Genomic DNA, 18,532 nt, shown 5'->3' with positions numbered 1-18,532 from the left:
TTAAAATAATGGCAAAACTTAGTTCTCTATGGTTGCCTCCTTTTACTGTTAGAGATCCTCATCACTGTAATTCAAACAAATACTTCATTGTAATCTTAGTCTGACCTATGAATCATTTACCTCAATTTAAAGTTACAACTGAAATTGGTATCAATTTCTACCTCTGGTTATATTTAAATAGTACTATCCCTAGTATAATTTAGAAAAAAAGAGACAAGTAACTTTCTACTTTGTTATATGGAGCCAGGCCAAGATTATTAATCTATCAATCAACCAATCAATGAGTCAACCAATTATCAGAAGTATTTCTCATGTCAGAGATACATATGAACTTAAAAACCTAGCTAACTTTCTTGTGATAAAGTCCCATTTCTCTTGGCTTCGGCTGTCATTCAGGAAAAAAGCAGAAAATGCATACCCTTTAAGCAACCTTTACCGTTTAGGAAGTAAAATATCATTTAGTCCTCACATTTACATAAGGCTCTTGTGGTGACAGAACAGCAGTCTACACGGCTCTTATGTTGGCTGTTCCTTTTGCCAGGCTCATAACTCTTTTACACAATTCAAGCCTCTGCTCAATGGTTACACTCTTAGAGACCTTTTCCCAGCCACCTCTAATAAAATGCTACTCCTCTCTTGCTGAAACCCTGATGTACTTTCTTCATCACATTTATTACTTGCTGACATATTCATTCGTTCAGTGGTTGCCTCCCCTCATCAGAATGCCAGCTCCATCTGGGCAAAGGTTTTGTCTCACAAATCTCATCGCCCCAATGTCTTGATTACTACTTTACATAGAAGAGGGCCTCAGTGAATAGTTGTTGAAAAAGTGAATGAAAGGGTGCCTGAGTGGCTCAGTCGATTAAGCGTCTGACTCTTGATTTCAGCTCAGATCATGATCTCAGGGTTTTAAGAGCAAGTTCCACATTGTGCTCTCCACTGAGTATGGAGTCTACTTAATATTCTTTTTCTTGGGGATCCCTGGGTGGCGCAGCGGTTTAGTGCCTGCCTTTGGCCCAGGGCATGATCCTGGAGACCCGGGATCGAAACCCACATCGGGCTCCCGGTGCATGGAGCCTGCTTCTCCCTCTGCCTATGTCTCTGCCTCTCTCTCTCTCTCTCTCTGTGTGACTATCATAAATAAATAAAAATTAAAAAAAAAAAGATTCTTTTTCTCTCTCTGCCCTTCCTCCCTCTAAAATAAATGAAATCTCTTAGAAAAAGAAAAAAGTGAATGAAATAAATCTAGGAGTCAGTTAAACTCAAGGAAGAAAGTCTTTTGGAAATACAATGATACCATTATAAACTTTAAAAATTTTATTTAAAAAATTTAATATTTTTCTCCATCTCTCTTCCATTATTATTTATTAAATATTTGTATTAAAGTATAATTTTTAAAAAAGATTTTATGTATTCATGAGAGACACACAGAGAGAGGCAGAGACCCTTTATTAAAAGTATGATTAACATACAGGTTATACTACTTTTAGGTGTAAAATATAATAACAATTCTATATATTACTGTGTTCATCACAGTATATGTAGTTTTATTATCTTTTTTGGTACACTTCTTAGCATATTAAAGAAATAGGGCTGACTTACAGTCTCGGTCTACCAACACAGAGACTGACATTCTTTTTTAAAAAATTTATTTTAGAGGGGCACCTGGGTGGCTCAGTGGTTGAGTGTCTGCTTTTGGCTCAGGTTGTGTTTCCAGGGTCCTGGGATTGAGTTCTGTATTGGGGTCCCCACTAGAAGCCTGCTTCTCCCTCTGTCTATGTCTCTGCCTCTCTCTGTGTGTCTCTCATGAATAAATAAATAGAATCTTTAAAAAATAAATTTATTTTAGAGAGAGAGAAACAGAGAGATAGCATAAGTGGAGGGAGGGGCAGAGGGAGAGAGAGAATCTCAAGCAGACTCCCTGCTGACCATGGAGTCCAACAACTCTGGGCTCCATTCCATGACCCTCAGGTCATGAGCTGAGTTGAAATCAAGCATTGGATACTTAACCAACTGAGCCACACAGGTGCCCCGAGACTGACACTCTAACGGGAAGAGCCAGAAAGGCAGCTCATTTGATCTCTCATGCTGAGATGTGTTTGGGTGACATTACATAGTTCACTTGATGTCCCTCTATTTAATATCTTTTCCTGGTGACAGAACAAACTACAAGTTTAAGTTAACCACAATTGGTTGAATAAAGATACGGTAAATTGATATTTCTTTGGGGGCTGCCTTAACTAAGACATCATAACCATATGTTCAGACAAAATGTATTCCTGGTTAACTCATAGTCTGTTTGGTTACCTAGTCCTAGGATTTAGGACCACTGTGGGAAGGTACTTAGAGTCATGGAGATAAAACACTCTCACTTTACAAACTAGTTGCCAGAAGCCCAGACAGCCTTCAGCGCTTGCCCAAGGTTATGTGGCAAGAAGGTTATATGGTCAACTGGCAGAGAAGGACTGTATGGCCTGACTCCCAATCCAGTGCTCTTTTCCCTTCCCTGTTTATGCCAACAGCAAAAATCGTTTGTCAATAAAAATGAGCCGTAAAGACACGGAAACATGCTGTACAGTATTATAAGGAATATATGGGCTTAAAATATCTACATTATAAAATCCCTGAGATCTTACAGTTCATGCCTGAAAGAAATAAGATAAAGATTTTCAATTTGATAATGATCCTACACATTTAAGTGACATTAGCAATAAGGAGTTAGGAAGGTCAAATGTTAATAATTACCCAAAAAACCCCTCTGATCCAGAACCAGAATTCTCTATTTCCTCTATAGAAAATATTATAAAATTGTATTTGAAGAGAATATGCAGGAGAATATGCAGCCAAAAATTTCAGGGTAAAAAGTATTACAGAGCATTTCAGTTAGTCAACAAAGATGCTCTATTTCTGGATTTGTGGTTTTGGGGTACTGTTGGCTTCTAAAAATTTGTAATTTGTTGTGAATCCTTTTCTCATTCTAAATAAATGCATTCACACCTAATTTTGAATGTGTGATTTTGTATGTTTTTCCTTAAAGAGATCCTAGCCCTTACCCAAAATTATATAAGCTTCAGATGTGGACTCATAGAACCTGGAGAATGAAAAGTTAAAATTTCTTCTCTTTCTACTTAAGGCAGATTTGGCTCAATTAAAACATTCTTAAAAGGAAATGATCACATTATAATGTATTAGGATGATAAATGGACTTTTATTTATTTTTTATTTTTTAAAAGATTTTATTTATTTATTCCTGAGACACACACACACATACACACACACACAGAGAGAGAGAGAGAGAGAGAGAGAGAGAGAGAGAGGGGCAGAGACACAGTCAGAAGGAGAAACAGGTTCCATGCAGGGAGCCTGATGTAGGACTCAAACCCTGGTCTCCAGGATCATGCCCTGGGCCAAAGGCAGTCTCTAAACCGCTGAGCCACCCAGGGATCATGATAAATGGACTTTCAAATGATTGTTTTTTATGCTAGATGGAAGCTACTCACTTTCAGCCTGTGTTGAAGATGAACCTGAATGAAGCCTACATTGATCTTCATGAACCTCAGAGGCTCAACAAACGTCCCAGAGAACCTGGGGCCCTTCTGGGCCCTGCTTAACTTGAGTGCTTCTGTGCAATGCTGGCTGAGAAAATCTTCAAGTGCTGTTAGAGTTTATAATGTCAAGAATACAGGAGCACACAAGCAGGTAGCTATTGTATGCTAGTGCATGAAGCCTCTAGGAAGCACATAGAAAACCCGTTCATTGTGCAAGAGCCCAGTCAGCATTGCATACGTGTATGGAGATCACAAATACCTCCTAGAGGCAGGAAGTCTCCCCAATTCACAAATGAACTTTTCCCCTTTCTTCCCATCTCTCTTGGGTGGTGCTATAAAAACAAAGAACTTTAAAAATAGGTTTAATTTGGTATAAAATCAAGGCCACTGAAAACACAAAAATATTAGTAATTTCTTCTATTAGGAATTGAAGATTTATTTCCTTTCTCAGAATAATATCCACACAGGTCCATAATCCCTTGAGGTAAGACAAATTTCATGATCCAAATTATTTACTTACATAATTAACATACGGATTTCACAAAGGTGATGTGGTGCATATACCACATATTACGCAACGTCCCCACCAAGGTCTGGGGCAACACTCTGCCATCAAACACATTAGTATTTCTGTAGTGAAATGCACGAAGATCCCATAAATAGTATAAATAAAGATTATAAATAGCTTTAAATTATTTCAAGTCAGGATTTGCTGATAGATGAATCCAGGTCATGTTAGGCTTTGCCATCATGTAAATTTTTTTTTTAATAGGCTTGTGGTTTTTCTGAGTTTTTTGTAATATGGAATTACAGATTAGGGATTGTGAGCCTGTATTTCCAGTAACTCTATTTCCTTTTACTCTTATGGTGGAAGGATAAATCATACGGTTTTAGGCTCCCAACGTCTGGGTCATTTTATTTTTATTTGGTTATGCCCTTCTCCACAAAAGCCCGGGACTTTTCAAAGTAAATCAGAGCAGAAACAATAGAAAGAGCTACTGTCCTCTCGGGAGGCTGCCTCTTTCCTCAAAGCCTCTGCCTGCAAAACAAGCTGCCTTTTAAAATGTCGCACAGAGCCATGGAAGGAGGAGAGAAGTGATCTCACAGAATTTATGGATGGGGACAAGCACTGCCAGAAATCATGCCTCCAGAGAGCAGAGCGGGAGCCCATAAATACTGAGCGCTTGAGGACTGCTTGGACGGGGCTCTGCTGAGGATCCCTGCCACTACCATTACTCACCACTCAGACCTCAAGAGAGGAGCAGGGCTCTGGGAGCTACATGTAAACCACAGCATTTGATAGAGAAAGACCATAAAGTCAGGAAATGGATGCAATCTGGCTACTTAGAACTCCTTGCTATGGCTGGTACAAATCAGGATCAACACACCTTTTCATCTTTTCAGGGTAGACAAATGGAAGACAGGACTATTAACTCCAGGTTGTGGTGATGGAGAGAGAGAAGAGATGAATGGGGGAACTTTAAGAGAAGGCTTTAAAAAGCCAGACGCTGTCACTCCCAGGGGATGTTACATGTTACTATGGGTGAGGGCATTCAAGAAAGGGCCTTGCCCGCCTCATTCTATAATGTGAAAATGTGATGGAATACATGAAGATATTGGTAAAATAAGCAGTTCTGGAAGTTACCTACCCCTTTCTTGCTAAGAGTGATTTTTGAGGACAGGACTATTCACTGAAGAGAAAATAATCCCCCTATACCCAAAAGCATCAAGAAACACAGTAAAGGCTTATTTGCTACTTTGCAATCTTCTCCAAAATAATTTGGCCCTAAGCAGAATCATAGATCATTATTATGCAGGTGATCAATATTTCTATGGTTCTACAAACTTTTTTTCAAATATTTTACTGGGGGCAGTTGTGCATGTTAATTTCTAGTAACAACAACATTGTAGAACAATAATTACATTACACTGAGATCTTTATTTCCTTTGTTACTGAGCCTGCCAGAAAAATCCTAAGGGTACTAGCCCATGGCATCAAAATAATCTACTATAAATAGAGCAACATTGTGATAATAAGTATAAAAGTACTACCTGATGAACAGTATTTAAATGAAGACTCCCAATTTTAAGCATAAAATCCTACCATTTCCAGGATAACTGGTTTAATGTTTCTCAGTGTTCATGCTTGTTTTATTCCTCTCCTACTGCAAAAACCTCAGCTTTATTAGCATTTATGTATTATGCATAATGTTTTGTTCTGTGGCATATCTATGTACATTTGTTCCATCAGTTTGTAAATTTTGTAAAAAATGTAATCATGTTTATACTCTAGTGGTGAGCCAGCTTCTTGCCTTACACTCTTTATCGTTTTTGCTACTTATTAGCTTCCTGTACATCACTTATCCACGTTGGAATGTAGAAGTCAAGGAAAAGGGAAAAAAATCTACCTGTGAAGGCAAAAATTTGGCCCCACGTGGACTATTTCACGAATTCTCAGACCATGGGTAGAACAAATGCAGGCAGAATGGCTCACAGAGAGTGCTGCGTTTGGCCAAGCCAATGGTCTCTCCCACTTCTCAGAGGCATCCTGTTAGCTGCTGTCCCATGTCTCACTGTGCCTACAGATCCTGCCATGCAGGGTTGTTTCAACCTCACTACCATATAGGCTTGATGTGCCTGGCCTGGGTCTGTAGAGACAGCAGCTCATGTCTTGCTGGGGTTCGGGGGCTGTAGCCAAAGGGGCAGCAGTCTGATTTGTGGGTAAGAGGCAGGGAAGGAAAAAAAAATGGTTACTGTATCGGATAATGCTTTGTGGCAGCACTGGGAAGCATCCTGGGGCTTCTCAGTCCCAAATGACAGGGATTGGAATTGTGACTGAAAGGAAGGGGCCCACAGATATGACTTTAATTAAGAACAGGTCCATTCCACACGAGAGGAAATCCTCAAATAACTCTTGGATCTGTCAAGAGCAAATGAATTCAATTTTGGTAAAATATGATGACCGGAGTTGAGATAAATCATTATTTTATTAGTGAAAATTGTCAGCTTAGAGAAATCAACATGTCCAAAATCTCTAATTGTCTCAAAAGGTCAAATAATCAATTTCAAATAAGTCTGGAGTTTATGTCTATACCTCTGTTTTGCCCACAAAAAATGCCCTTGGGGGGTATGTAGCATATTTTTACCTGAAGAAGCATTTTTCAAGGACAGTACTGAGAGATGGACCACTATATGGAAGTGACATTTCCATTTAAAGGATTTACTAAAGACTGAAATTAAGGATTAAGAGAGGTAAAGTAGAATAGTAAAAATTCTCAAAACACTAAAATCCTCAAACACTGAAAACAGGGTTCCTTTAAACTCGAAAAACCTCTTTTATGATGTAGAAAAAGAGCTGGGTTTTCAAAGTGACTTGTCCTCACCTTCTGTTTTGTATTTATTTTTAGAATGAGGCAACTGGCAAGAAATACTGTTTTGACGGACTTTATTAGTAAACAGGCTACTGGATCTACAAACCTTTCTTGCTGAATAAATGTGACAGTACGTGATTTATTGTACTTAATATTTTGCCCCTTAGTCACTTCTTTGGCTGAAATCCCCGAACCTCATTAGGTGACTTCTTTCAGTTGATGGCAGATGGACAATGACCACAGGATATAAAATGAACAGCTGTCCTCCCCTTTTGTACCTTTCTCCCTTTCAGCCCTATCCTCATGCCCTCACTTCCAAAATATTTATTTTTTCCTCTTTACTGCCACTCCTATCATAAGGAAGAAAGGAAGCAACTCTCTCCCAATTTAGGGAATACCATGCTATTTACAGCTACTTCTGGATGTCTACCCCTTTTGCACATTTCCTCCCAAGCCCACAGCATAGAGCTTCCATCAGATCCTATGCTGGGAGAAATAGAAGGAAGAGAAATGCAAAATGTGCCAGGCTTTGCCAGGTTCCCTGCCAAGTAGCCCTTCTTTTCCTAGGGCCAAGGCCATACAACCTAGCCCTAGTGGTTGGGTCCGACTCATTTTCTGGGAGGACTGGTCCCCATCTTAGGCATCAGGTGTTAAGTACTGCCCCTCCCCACCCCCAGCAATCTGGAAACTCAGCATTACCACCCCTGCTGCAGTTCTGGCTTTGACCTTGATCTTCAGGTCATAGAATAGTCTCTGTCTTGTCCCCCTACAGGCTTCCATCTCCCTAAACTTCGTTGTGGCACTCTGCCTTGGGAGCAGTACTACACCTGCTCTTACCAGTCTCCCTCCCAAATGATAGAATCCTGCCTCTCGACCTCCCTGTGTCTGGATTTTCCAACAGGCTGTGCTCTCACTCTGCTCTGTAGTCTGCACCCTTTCCTTGGCTTCTTCTCACATGTGGACTCCCCTCCCAACCATCTCTTTGATAAATAAAATCCTTGCCAGTTGGGCAGTGTCTTGGGTTTGGCTTTCTCCACAGTGGATGCAGACACATCACATAAATATGGTATACATCCTAAAGATCTCCCTGAAAGAATTCCTGATCAAGAGTCCTTGACTGATAAGAAGATGAAAATTGCTGGCTCAAGTTCTAATATTGCCCATGGATCTCATTCAGCTTGCTTCCTTGCCTCAGCAGTCAAGAGTGGGTATAGTACTGAGCACCGGTGTGAGTATCACTGAGTCTCTTTCCAACCATGAATTTAATCCAATACAGTCCACAGTTATTTAGTTCTAGTTGTGAGCAAAATTCTGCCCTATAAACAAAGAGGGATACGTGTTCACTGCTTAGTCCTCAAGGGCTTTAAACAGTTAAGCTTTAAAGGGTGAAAGTGGATGTACAGAAATGACTGGTGTATAAATCAAAGCAGAGTGAAGTAGGCATGATAATATACAGAGGAAGTGGGGGTCAGAGATACCAGGCTAGGAGCATGAGCTGAGTTTTCATAGAAGAGACCAGTCAGTCTATACCAACAATCAATTTCCTCTTGTCTTATAGTTTACTGCTTCTACTCCTCCTACTAGAACAGCCTTCAATAAATTTTAGTAGAACATATTTATGATTGAATTGCTGATATTTATTTTTTAAGCCTCATCAAGCTGAGTGACAAAGAATTAAATATTTCAAAGGGAAAAGGGTATAGTACCTTTCAGATTGTATTTTATTTCACATAATGATAATTATTTAGTTATCAATTGTAATTATTCAAGAACACATCTAATTCATCTCAATAATCTTTGCGAGAACCTTATGCTTAGTAGAATTTTACAATATTTGAGACTATTGCTCTTTTATAACTTAAAAGAGGACTTCAGAATTTGGGGTGAGGTGGATTTGAGATATACATAAAGTTTATTTAAACTGGTCTTTTAAAATATACAGTCCCCAAAAAGGAAAAGAAACTCCACGATGAAGAAGCAAAATAACCTGAATTATAATCACTTCCAAACCTTTATTTATTGAATTTGGATAACACAGAGGTGTTCTATATATAAAGATTTTGGTTTTTGTGTTAATATAGATCTTTGAAGATCTAAAACTCAAGTCATAAACAAGTCTTATCTTAATATCTTTTATATCCAAGAATCTTACAAATAAACATGTTATTTAACCTTTTTTTTTTTTTTTTTTTTTAATTTTTATTTATTTATGATAGTCACACAGAGAGAGAGAGAGAGGCAGAGACACAGGCAGAGGGAGAAGCAGGCTCCATGCACCGGGAGCCTGACGTGGGATTCGATCCCGGGTCTCCAGGATCGCGCCCTGGGCCAAAGGCAGGCGCCAAACCGCTGCGCCACCCAGGGATCCCCATGTTATTTAACCTTAAATTCATATGTATTAAACTAATTTCACCATAAAATTCTTCTAAACTTCTGTACTTTATTAATATTTGTTTTGAGCTCAAGTCATCAGAGATTCTGTTTGTCTCATTCTTAGAGATTATGTTTTTAGAAGAGGTTTTCACTATTTCATAACAAATTCCCCAAGGTTTTACTCACTTACCAAGGAGAGTGACTCCTGAAAAAAATGAGAGTCTAATTTAGAAACATATCTCAGGAAGCTCACAGAGGAAATGAATAATTCCTACCCAGACATGGAGGGCTCAATTTTTCCTCCCTCTGAATTAGCTGTTCTGAGAGTAGAGAGAGACTTTCTCTATTGGATCAAGTTCTAAGTAATTAAGATGTTTATGAACTAGGCTTGAGGGAAAAGCTGCTTCCCTTATGATAAATGCAATATAATACCTCATACAAGTAGCATTTTATTCATTATATCTATTAAGAAAAATAAAGATAAAATGCAAGATCTCTTTTCTTTTACAAAGCAATATTCCAATTCACCAATAATAGTACCTCAAACTTCTCTTATTTTCTAGTATTTATTTTTCAAACTACACTCACACAAAGTGAGAAGCTCTCATTTATCTCAGAGACTCTGTAGCACACATAGTGCATAAGAGAACAAATCAGGCCTAAGGACACTGTCATATTTTAATCTGTAAATATAAAACATTTATGATTTAATGACTGCTTCCTATCTTGAGATGGTTAAAAACAAACGAGAAAAAGACAGTAAAAAAATATGCCCACAGAAAACCCTAAATCTCAGGATATTCATAAGTAAAGCCAAAGGAAAAAGGTACTAATTCTATAAATTATGAACAAGTAATAGATTCTAGCTGGTTCACTAATAACAAACTGATCAATACATGGATATATATTATTGTCCTATGGCTTCACTAAAAGCATAACTTATTGGTGATTTTATGTTTCCTTCTGGGTCAACATTTCCACTGACTGAGGTCCTCAGATCACCATGCCCAAATCTTCTCTTGACACGAAATGTCAGCATCGAACCAATTTAGCACTTGGTTATGTACTATTACAGATGTCTCTGTAATAGTTACTTGCCACTCAGGCAAGAAACATTTACGAGCATCTACTTAGTTTGAGTCCCTGGGCTATGGGCTGAGAATAACATGACGGACAAGACAGATTTACCTCCCAAGCCAAACTCTGTTCTTTATGGCATATGTTTTTAAATGCTTTACCTTTAATCCCCATTTGGCCTACAAATTCTATTAATCTGAAGAAAGAGCTAGGCTAAACTGCACAAGCACAGTACTTGGCAAGATCTTATTGAGTGAATCCATGCAGATTTATATCAAGGAAGAGACAAGTCTGACTCTTAACACAACTGTCCAAATGGTCTTTCTTAAGAATTAATTTCATTATATTTTTATTGCTCAAGAGAGAAAGAAGCCATTTCAGGCTTCTTCCTTTTTCTTTTCTTCTTTCTTTCTTTCTTTCTTTCTTTCTTTCTTTCTTTCTTTCTTTCTTTTTTTTTATCATAATTTTTTGAGAGAGACAGAAATGAATGGAAATGAAGAGAAGCAGACTCCCCACTGAGCAGGGAGCCTGATGCAGGACTCAATCCCAGGACCCTGGGATTATGACCTGAGCTGAATACAGGTGCTTAACTGACTGAGCCACTCACATGCCCCCATTTCTGACTTCTATTGACTTTTAAGTAAGTTTAAAATCCCCAGCCAATGAAGATTAATTCTTCAAATGGACCTGATTTTATCTGACATTGACCACAGCCACCCCTGGCCAGACCTTCTGCTCTGGGAAGGTGCTCATGTTCCCACCCTAGGTATTGCTTGAGTCAGTCTGGCTCCTCACCTAAAAAATCTTTGTCCTTCCAGTGACTCATGTCAGTCGGCTTTCAGGGATTCTCCTCTTTAAGAAGTCTTCCTGACCTGCTCTGCTCTGAGGACCTGCCCCCATAGGACCTGTACACATGTCCATCTCTGTTTATAGCATTCCTGCAGCTATCTAGAGGTTTCCTGCTCTGTGTGCATCCAGAGCCTTCTACCAAACTACTAAGCACCATAAAACCCTCTGATTTCTCTCTCTCTTTTGTCTTTCTACAGTTCGTTAATTCAGGAAAAGGCTGGGAACACAGCAAATACTCAGTGAAATCTAGTGAAGTGAACGAAGGATACAAAGCACTCAGTGCTTCCCTTGACCCCAGGATCCTGTCTGAGAAAGCGGAGTTGGGAGGCATCTGTAAGATAATGGTGTGCAAGGATATCATCTCAAATTTTTCTTCCCTATCCCAGAGGAAATCTAAAGGAAACGGGTAAATATCTCTAAGGCTACAACCATAAATTCCACTAGGTGACTTGAATGAATCGAGTGAGGAGTGTAGCAGATCAATGCTTCAGCACAGACATGGATATGAGATCTTTCATTGGAATGGAAAAATGAAAAGTTCTTCTGTAAACATTTTAGGACACTTTTCAAGATGGTTTAGCTATTGATAACATGATAAATTTCAGGTTGTGGAGCTGTGCTTTCAGGATGCTTTAACTTCAAAACTCATTGGTGAAGATAGCCTGTATACTTACGCATATATTTACACATGCGTGTGCGCACATGTCTGTATGTGTATATGTTTATGTACTTAGAAAGGGTTGGAGGGCACTGCTGTTACACTGTAGCATAGAAGAGTTTATTTGACATGTTTGGTAATTTAAGATATTTCTGAACACGTAGCTCTGAGGTACTTGGGACTCTGTTGGATAACGCTTGTGATAGAATGAAAATGTTTACAAGAGCAGCATAAAAGTACCAAGGCAATAACTTACTTAATTGCGGCTATTTCCCCTTAATCATGAATGCAATTCATCACTAAAGCCATAGATAATGACAGAGTTCACTAGAAAATTGACCATATTACATCCAAATCATCACCCTACACAATGAACATTTGACATCCTTAAGGACTTCCAAGGAGCGACAGGAAATCTGATCATATTAACCATTAGTATAGACTTGGATAATTCTCTCAACACACAAAGAAATATAAATGTTGGGTTGTCTACTTACAGTGTTTTTTTAAATAACACGTGCAATATAATTTTTGAACTGAGTGTAAATGCAATGGCTGCTACTTGACCACATTTGCTACTTTGGTATTTGGTCATCTTGGGACTTGTAAAGCTCAGGATGTGTGCCCCTATCTAGCCCCACACCATCCATTAAAGAGAATAATGCGACCACCAAGCACTCATAATGATGTACAGGAAACCATTTCTGAAAAGTTGCGCCCACTCTACTGTACTGACCATTCACCAGCATATGCCATCCAGCTAACAGTGTGCCACTACACTGTTTCTCAGCCACCCTAATCCTTCTTACTTCCCAAGATTTTTATTCTCAAAATGCAGTAAGCAAATGCCCCAGGGAAGTCCTAAGCAATCAGTTATAATTTTTCACAAATATTTTGTTTCATTCCCAAACAATGTGTTAAAAATTTCACTTTTGATTCTAAAACTGCCACTCAAAAAAGGTTTCTAAGTATACTTTTTGGTTATAAACGTGAGATATTTTTAATCTGTCATCTCTCCATCTATTGATCTCTTCTAGCTTCCTGGTTCTGTTACTCTTCCAGTTTTCTAACGTAGGCTTCAAATCCATGCCTTACATAATACAAGCCGCTTACTGGCCTGGTCAACTACAGTTCCTAGTTTGCAGTGAGCATGAGCTAAGGCATGTGTGTGGTTCTAGTCCCAAGCTCTTGGTCACGGTGCTTGCTCTGGCTTTGGGATTTCAGGGACTGGACCCTGCACCCTCTGATTAGCTCCCCTTCCTAGCCCTGTGTCATCAGCTCTGTTGCTCACAGTAGGGTGATAGTAATAGAAGAGGGAATTAATCTCCGCCAGCTCCATGTATACTCTTTACAATTTATAAAAATAGAATTTTTGTCCCCCTTTAAGGCAAGATAATTTCATTAGAATTTCATAAAATTCCTACCTACCTTGAATAAAATTCAAATACTAGTAGAACTCTGAAGCATATAAAGAATATTCTCTTGTATTCTTTAATTGGTTGGAAATAATATCTGAATTTAATGTTCATTTCCCTAACAAAAAGTTTAGAATAAATACTTGGAATACAGTAAACAGGAAAACATTTTCAGCATATTTTTTATATTAATAGCATAATAAATTTAAACACATTGATTCTGGTTAAGAACCTCTAAGTCATTTGCATGTCATGCTAGAGTTTTTTTAGAAAGTTGTTTTTGTAGCACCACAACTTTCAAAAAAATGAACTTCATTTGTTTCTTATTATAAAAGTCTTACACGCTCGTCCCACAAAATTTAGGATACACTTGCTAATAGATCAAAGAAAACTCTCATAAAAAAGGCTCATTATTTTGTTTTTGCTAATGCTTTCCTTATGACCACATATGAACTTCTGAACAGTCTGTAAATTGCTGTAGTCATGCTATTGACGTGAGAAGAAAACAACCCAAACTGTAATTTGGGTAGTTTCACATAATACCTACAGAAGCTTCAACGAGGCACGCAGATGAGACGGTGCCAAGTGCAAGGCTTAAAGAAAACTGCTCTCAGGCACAATCACCCACAGTAAGCTCCTAGCTGTGAGAACACCACTTTGAGATCAGGAGGAGAAGCTACTGAGGGAACAGTTCTTTTGCTGATGGTGGTTTTCCAAAGACAAGAGGGTGAAGACTGTGGGGTGAGGGGTGGGAGGAGGGATGGGACACAGCGTATGAAGGAAGCTATTCCCCCCGCTGGGGGCGCAGCTGCCAGCATCTTCATGTCACAGGCAGAGGCCAGTGTTACAGGACCAAGATCAATAAAACTAGCCCCCTTCTAGAAGGCAGTATCTTTCTTTACCTAGAACATTCCTATTGGAAACTTGTCTGTGTTATTAATTAATCTATGCCTTTAGAGATTAGAATGGAAGATAACATAGACAGCAAAGCTGAACACGCTTGATTGGGAGGCTCTTTATTTTGGGGTAGAAATTTTTAGCTCTAATGTAAAAGCACTTAAAAGAAATATTGCCAGATACAGTCATTTAAAAATTATCCATGTCTGAATTAAACAGACTATTTATGTCAGACATGAAGCCCTAATTGGTTTCTCTCAGGCAACAATAATTATCTCTTTCACTACCAGCCAATAAAATTGCAGGAAATTTAACATATTTCAATCCTAATCTGAGCAAAACACAACCAGTAAGGTAATTCTGCCCTAAGAGTCTCATCGCAAGCATTCAAAATCCATACACTTTAAAACATTTTGGATTATCTATATCATTCTTAAATACCGCTCCCTGCTGGAGAGAAGTGAGAACAGAATGCAGCATTTACAATTTTTAATTTCACTGAAAAAATGTTTTACATGTTATTTACAGCAAAGCTAAGACAGACTCTTCTCCAAATCTAAAAGCATTTGGCACTAGAATCTGGATGGGACACTATGATTAAAACAAACACTTCCAAGCTAAATTGCTATAATTGCTAAAAATACTTACCAATGGAAAATTGGAGGACAGAGGCAGTTGTTGTATTAAGGCCTGTGGTAATCTAGAAAAAGGAATATACCAAAATAAGACAAGACAGAAAGACAGGAGGAGGAAGGAAAGAAAGGAGCCATAAAGAGAGGTTGTATTTATCTGGTGGTTAGCTTATTTTCATCGGTATGTCTGAACCTAGATGCATTTCATGGTGCCCTGCGGGAAATAAGGCTGAAAGATCCTGATGTAGGCACTCCAAGGCACATGTCTCAGGGTCCTGTTGAAAACCATTTTTAGTGTGATCTGCCCGGTAGTCTTGTGAGGGCACTTAACACAGGCTCCTCCACTTCCCTTCAACCTCCCCTCCATCCTACACCAACGGGTCTAGAGCCCAAAGCGAATGCCATCAAAAGGCTCCAAAACAAAAACTGGGAGGTAAATTAAAAGCAAATGATGAGAACAAGATTATCCTGAAAACTAAATAGAAATAAACAGCTAATTGGCATAGCACTTTGATAGGGGACAATGAGATGTTCTAAAGTTGATTGTGGTAAATGAGTGCCTCATTCTGTGAATAAACTCAAAGCCTTTAATTCTATATTTATATTAATGAATTGTGGAATATGTGGATTATTTCTCAATAAAACTGTTACCTCTCCAAAAGAAGTAATCATAATTAAGGGGTCTAGAAATATCCTTCCAACACATTTCTACCACTTTCCTTTAAATCTCATGAAGAAGCATCCTTCAACAATTTTCCCCCTTCTGAAAGAGGAATGGTACCTTATTTAATTTGAAAAAAAATTAACTTTAATAAAGTATTTCTTTATTTTGTGGAGCAGTGACTTTGACCTATACCCGCTCAAATGGGATGAGAATTAGGGTTCTCATTTTCAATGACTCTCTTGTTGGGTTCCTGGCCCTGTAAGCTAATGTATGGGATGCCTCCCATGCAGTGTCTGTAAATTATAAAGGGTACAACTGGGTTTTTACCATGGTAAAACCAGTAGGCAGTCTTACTTCTGCTTCTTATATGTCATAATATTATCCTTAGATTTATCCCTGCATGTTATTGGCTCCCATGTGCTGGAGTCCACAACTGCGAAAGGGTCAGGAAATAGCCAGTTGATGAAGTGCTGTGGAAACTACTGGGAAAACGAGTGAGCAAGCATCTTGTTTTGCCAGAATTCAGCCGTGCTGTGAGTATCCAAAGATCAGAGGTATGCTCCCCATTTCTACAGTGCAATTTGGAAAGATGACTGAATGTATGCTTTAAATATGTGACTTTAAAATTCATGAGGAAGCAGGTAAAAGAGGGGAGGTCAAGAGAAATAGTTTACAAATTGTTAAATACCAGCTCCTAATTGATTTTAAACATAGCAAAAATCACTGATGTCAGGGTGTCAGAGGAAATTCTGTTTAATTTCAATCCCTCATTATCACAGATTATCTGCTAAAAGAAAACTGGCCCACCATGCCCAAAGCCCTGTTTCCTGCTCTCTTCCCCTCAACCAGAGTCATTAGAGAAAAATGCACTGAGATAATTTTCTTTAAATAACTAGGATACTAGCTCCTTTTCAAGATTCTTTTAAAAGGCATCTGGGTTTTTTTTCCCCATAATTTTTACAGTAACTTCAATTCTTTGTCCTCATGAGTTTTCCACTTGGATAAGTTGATCTTACAGTCCAAAGAGGTACATGAAAAATTTTAAAGTTTTCACATAAATTGAATGAATGTTCTTTCCACCTCTGATTTTATATAATTGAGTAGATTCCCAGGTGAATCATGAAACTCTCCTGAATATAAGTTCTTTGAAACAATGGTTTCCTATAAACTAAAAGCAGCATGCTTATGGCTAAGGTAGTGCATGAAACAGACTAGAGAGTCTGAGTTACTTATCCTGCTGGTGGAATAAATGATGCTATGTCACCTGCATGATGAAATTCCACAGACATGACCACCACTAGCAAACAGTAAGTTGCTTGGAATTTGGCCAAATTTCAAATTACATGTGCTTACTGAGAGTGAGTGACTCTGGACCTAGATTAGTCATTGATTCTACAATTTTATCTTCTCCACCAGGGACGCTAAGGACTGATAGAATGGTTAACCGTCATTTCTTTGCCTTTACTCCTGTAGCTCATTGGTAAAAGTGTTGGCTATAAGAAGGAATAGGAAAGACGAAGAGAAAAAAGTAATAGGAAGCATTGCCTATAAAGTCTGTTGACCTATGTTTACATTTGGGTCCTATAAATTAGCTGTTAGCCTTGAGTTCACATATGTAATTTTAGTTTGCAAAGTTATTAAGTCTTTACATCTAACATTCTGAAAATGAAAGACCTCTTACATGGCTTTTGATAAATAATACAGCGATAATGAATGTGTGACAGAATTTTTCTCCTATCAAATTTCAGTGGTCTTAAATTATCAAATAGACTCCAAATCATAGAAAATTAGTACAATCACAAAATGAATATGAACTCACTATAGGTGAGGCTATTGATTCTGTACGTCTTCCCTGCAAAATTTTTGGGGACTTGATCCTGTTTTAGCCCAAACTTCTCCTTGCAACTAAAATACATTTCCAAATATATGAGAATAACTCAACAAGTAATTTCTTAAAAACAACAATAACAACAACAGGGGGTCACATAACCAACTTTCATGCTCTGAGGGAGCACATTTTCTCTTAAAGGAATAGATAAATGGATTCCTCATCACCTTCACTTTAGATCAGCAAAATGAATAAAGTTAGGGTATCATCCCTCAAAATATGGAGATCTTACTGAGTTAAATAAAACGTGTGAGGGCTGCAGCACAGCAGCAGCTGAAACATAAATGCATGGTGTGCCCAAGTGACAGCAGATGCTGCCTCTCACGTACTCTGGCTTTTATTGAAGTAAAATGCCATGTGATTGAATTCACAAAATGGAAATGCTCTTGCTGACATTATGGAAGATATTGCATTAGGCTTACGGAAATTCTTTGCCTGTGATCCTCTGTTTCACAACTTCAGCAAAAATTGAATTTATGAAATATAAGAAGGCAGATTTGTTAAAGAGTAATGTTTGGAGGGCTGCTACCTTTCATCAGTCTCAGGCACAACAGTTTTGACTGTATCCAGTCTTGAGCGCCAAGCAAATATTTGAATTTTCATAAGAATTGTGAACTGACAACTAAATACCTTCCTTTTCATTTAGTTGATCTGTCTTCTGTAAACACAACTTGGGTACAATATATACTTTTGCTCCTGAAACACCAACGCAGCATAAAAATGATTGAAAATTAGAAGTTGGCAGTGTGTAAAATGTGCATGTTATTCCTATATCTTCATTTTATTTCCTTGGAGTCCACAACACAATCCTTCATACTTACGATGGGAATGGAAATCTACATATGTCTTTTTTTTTCTTTCTTGGATGAAGGAAATTACTTTGAGTATTTTGGTTTTAGTTGAAAGGCTAATTTCACATTAATTATAGAAAAAAAATCAAAACTAGTCCATTTGGGTACAAAAACTCTAATGCTAAATGAACTGAGGAACAGTGAAAATAAGATTAAAATATACATGGGTCCAATAAACTAGATACTTAAGATTTTATGCTACAGAAATATGAACTTTGGCATTATATTTTTAGATATGTTTATTTCTTATTTACCAGTAGAAACAAAAAACAACTTGCCAAGCATTTCCAGAAATATTACTGAATGGGA

The 18,532-nt window shown here is 38.1% G+C and overlaps 1 protein-coding gene across 1 annotated transcript in view; it reads right to left on the bottom strand.

Annotated features, from left to right (window-relative positions):
* Positions 1-18,532, bottom strand: part of RELN (reelin) — a 477,996-nt gene that overhangs the window by 220,911 nt on the left and 238,553 nt on the right. The window contains 1 exon segment of the mRNA XM_041722153.1: positions 14,837-14,888. Coding sequence (XP_041578087.1) covers positions 14,837-14,888 — 52 coding nt within the window.

This window comes from Vulpes lagopus, chromosome 11 (genome assembly GCF_018345385.1).
Source record: "Vulpes lagopus strain Blue_001 chromosome 11, ASM1834538v1, whole genome shotgun sequence".
NCBI lineage: Eukaryota > Metazoa > Chordata > Mammalia > Carnivora > Canidae > Vulpes > Vulpes lagopus.
The sequence above is the reverse complement of the archived record's forward strand: the minus strand, read 5'-3'. Positions and strand labels throughout refer to the sequence as shown.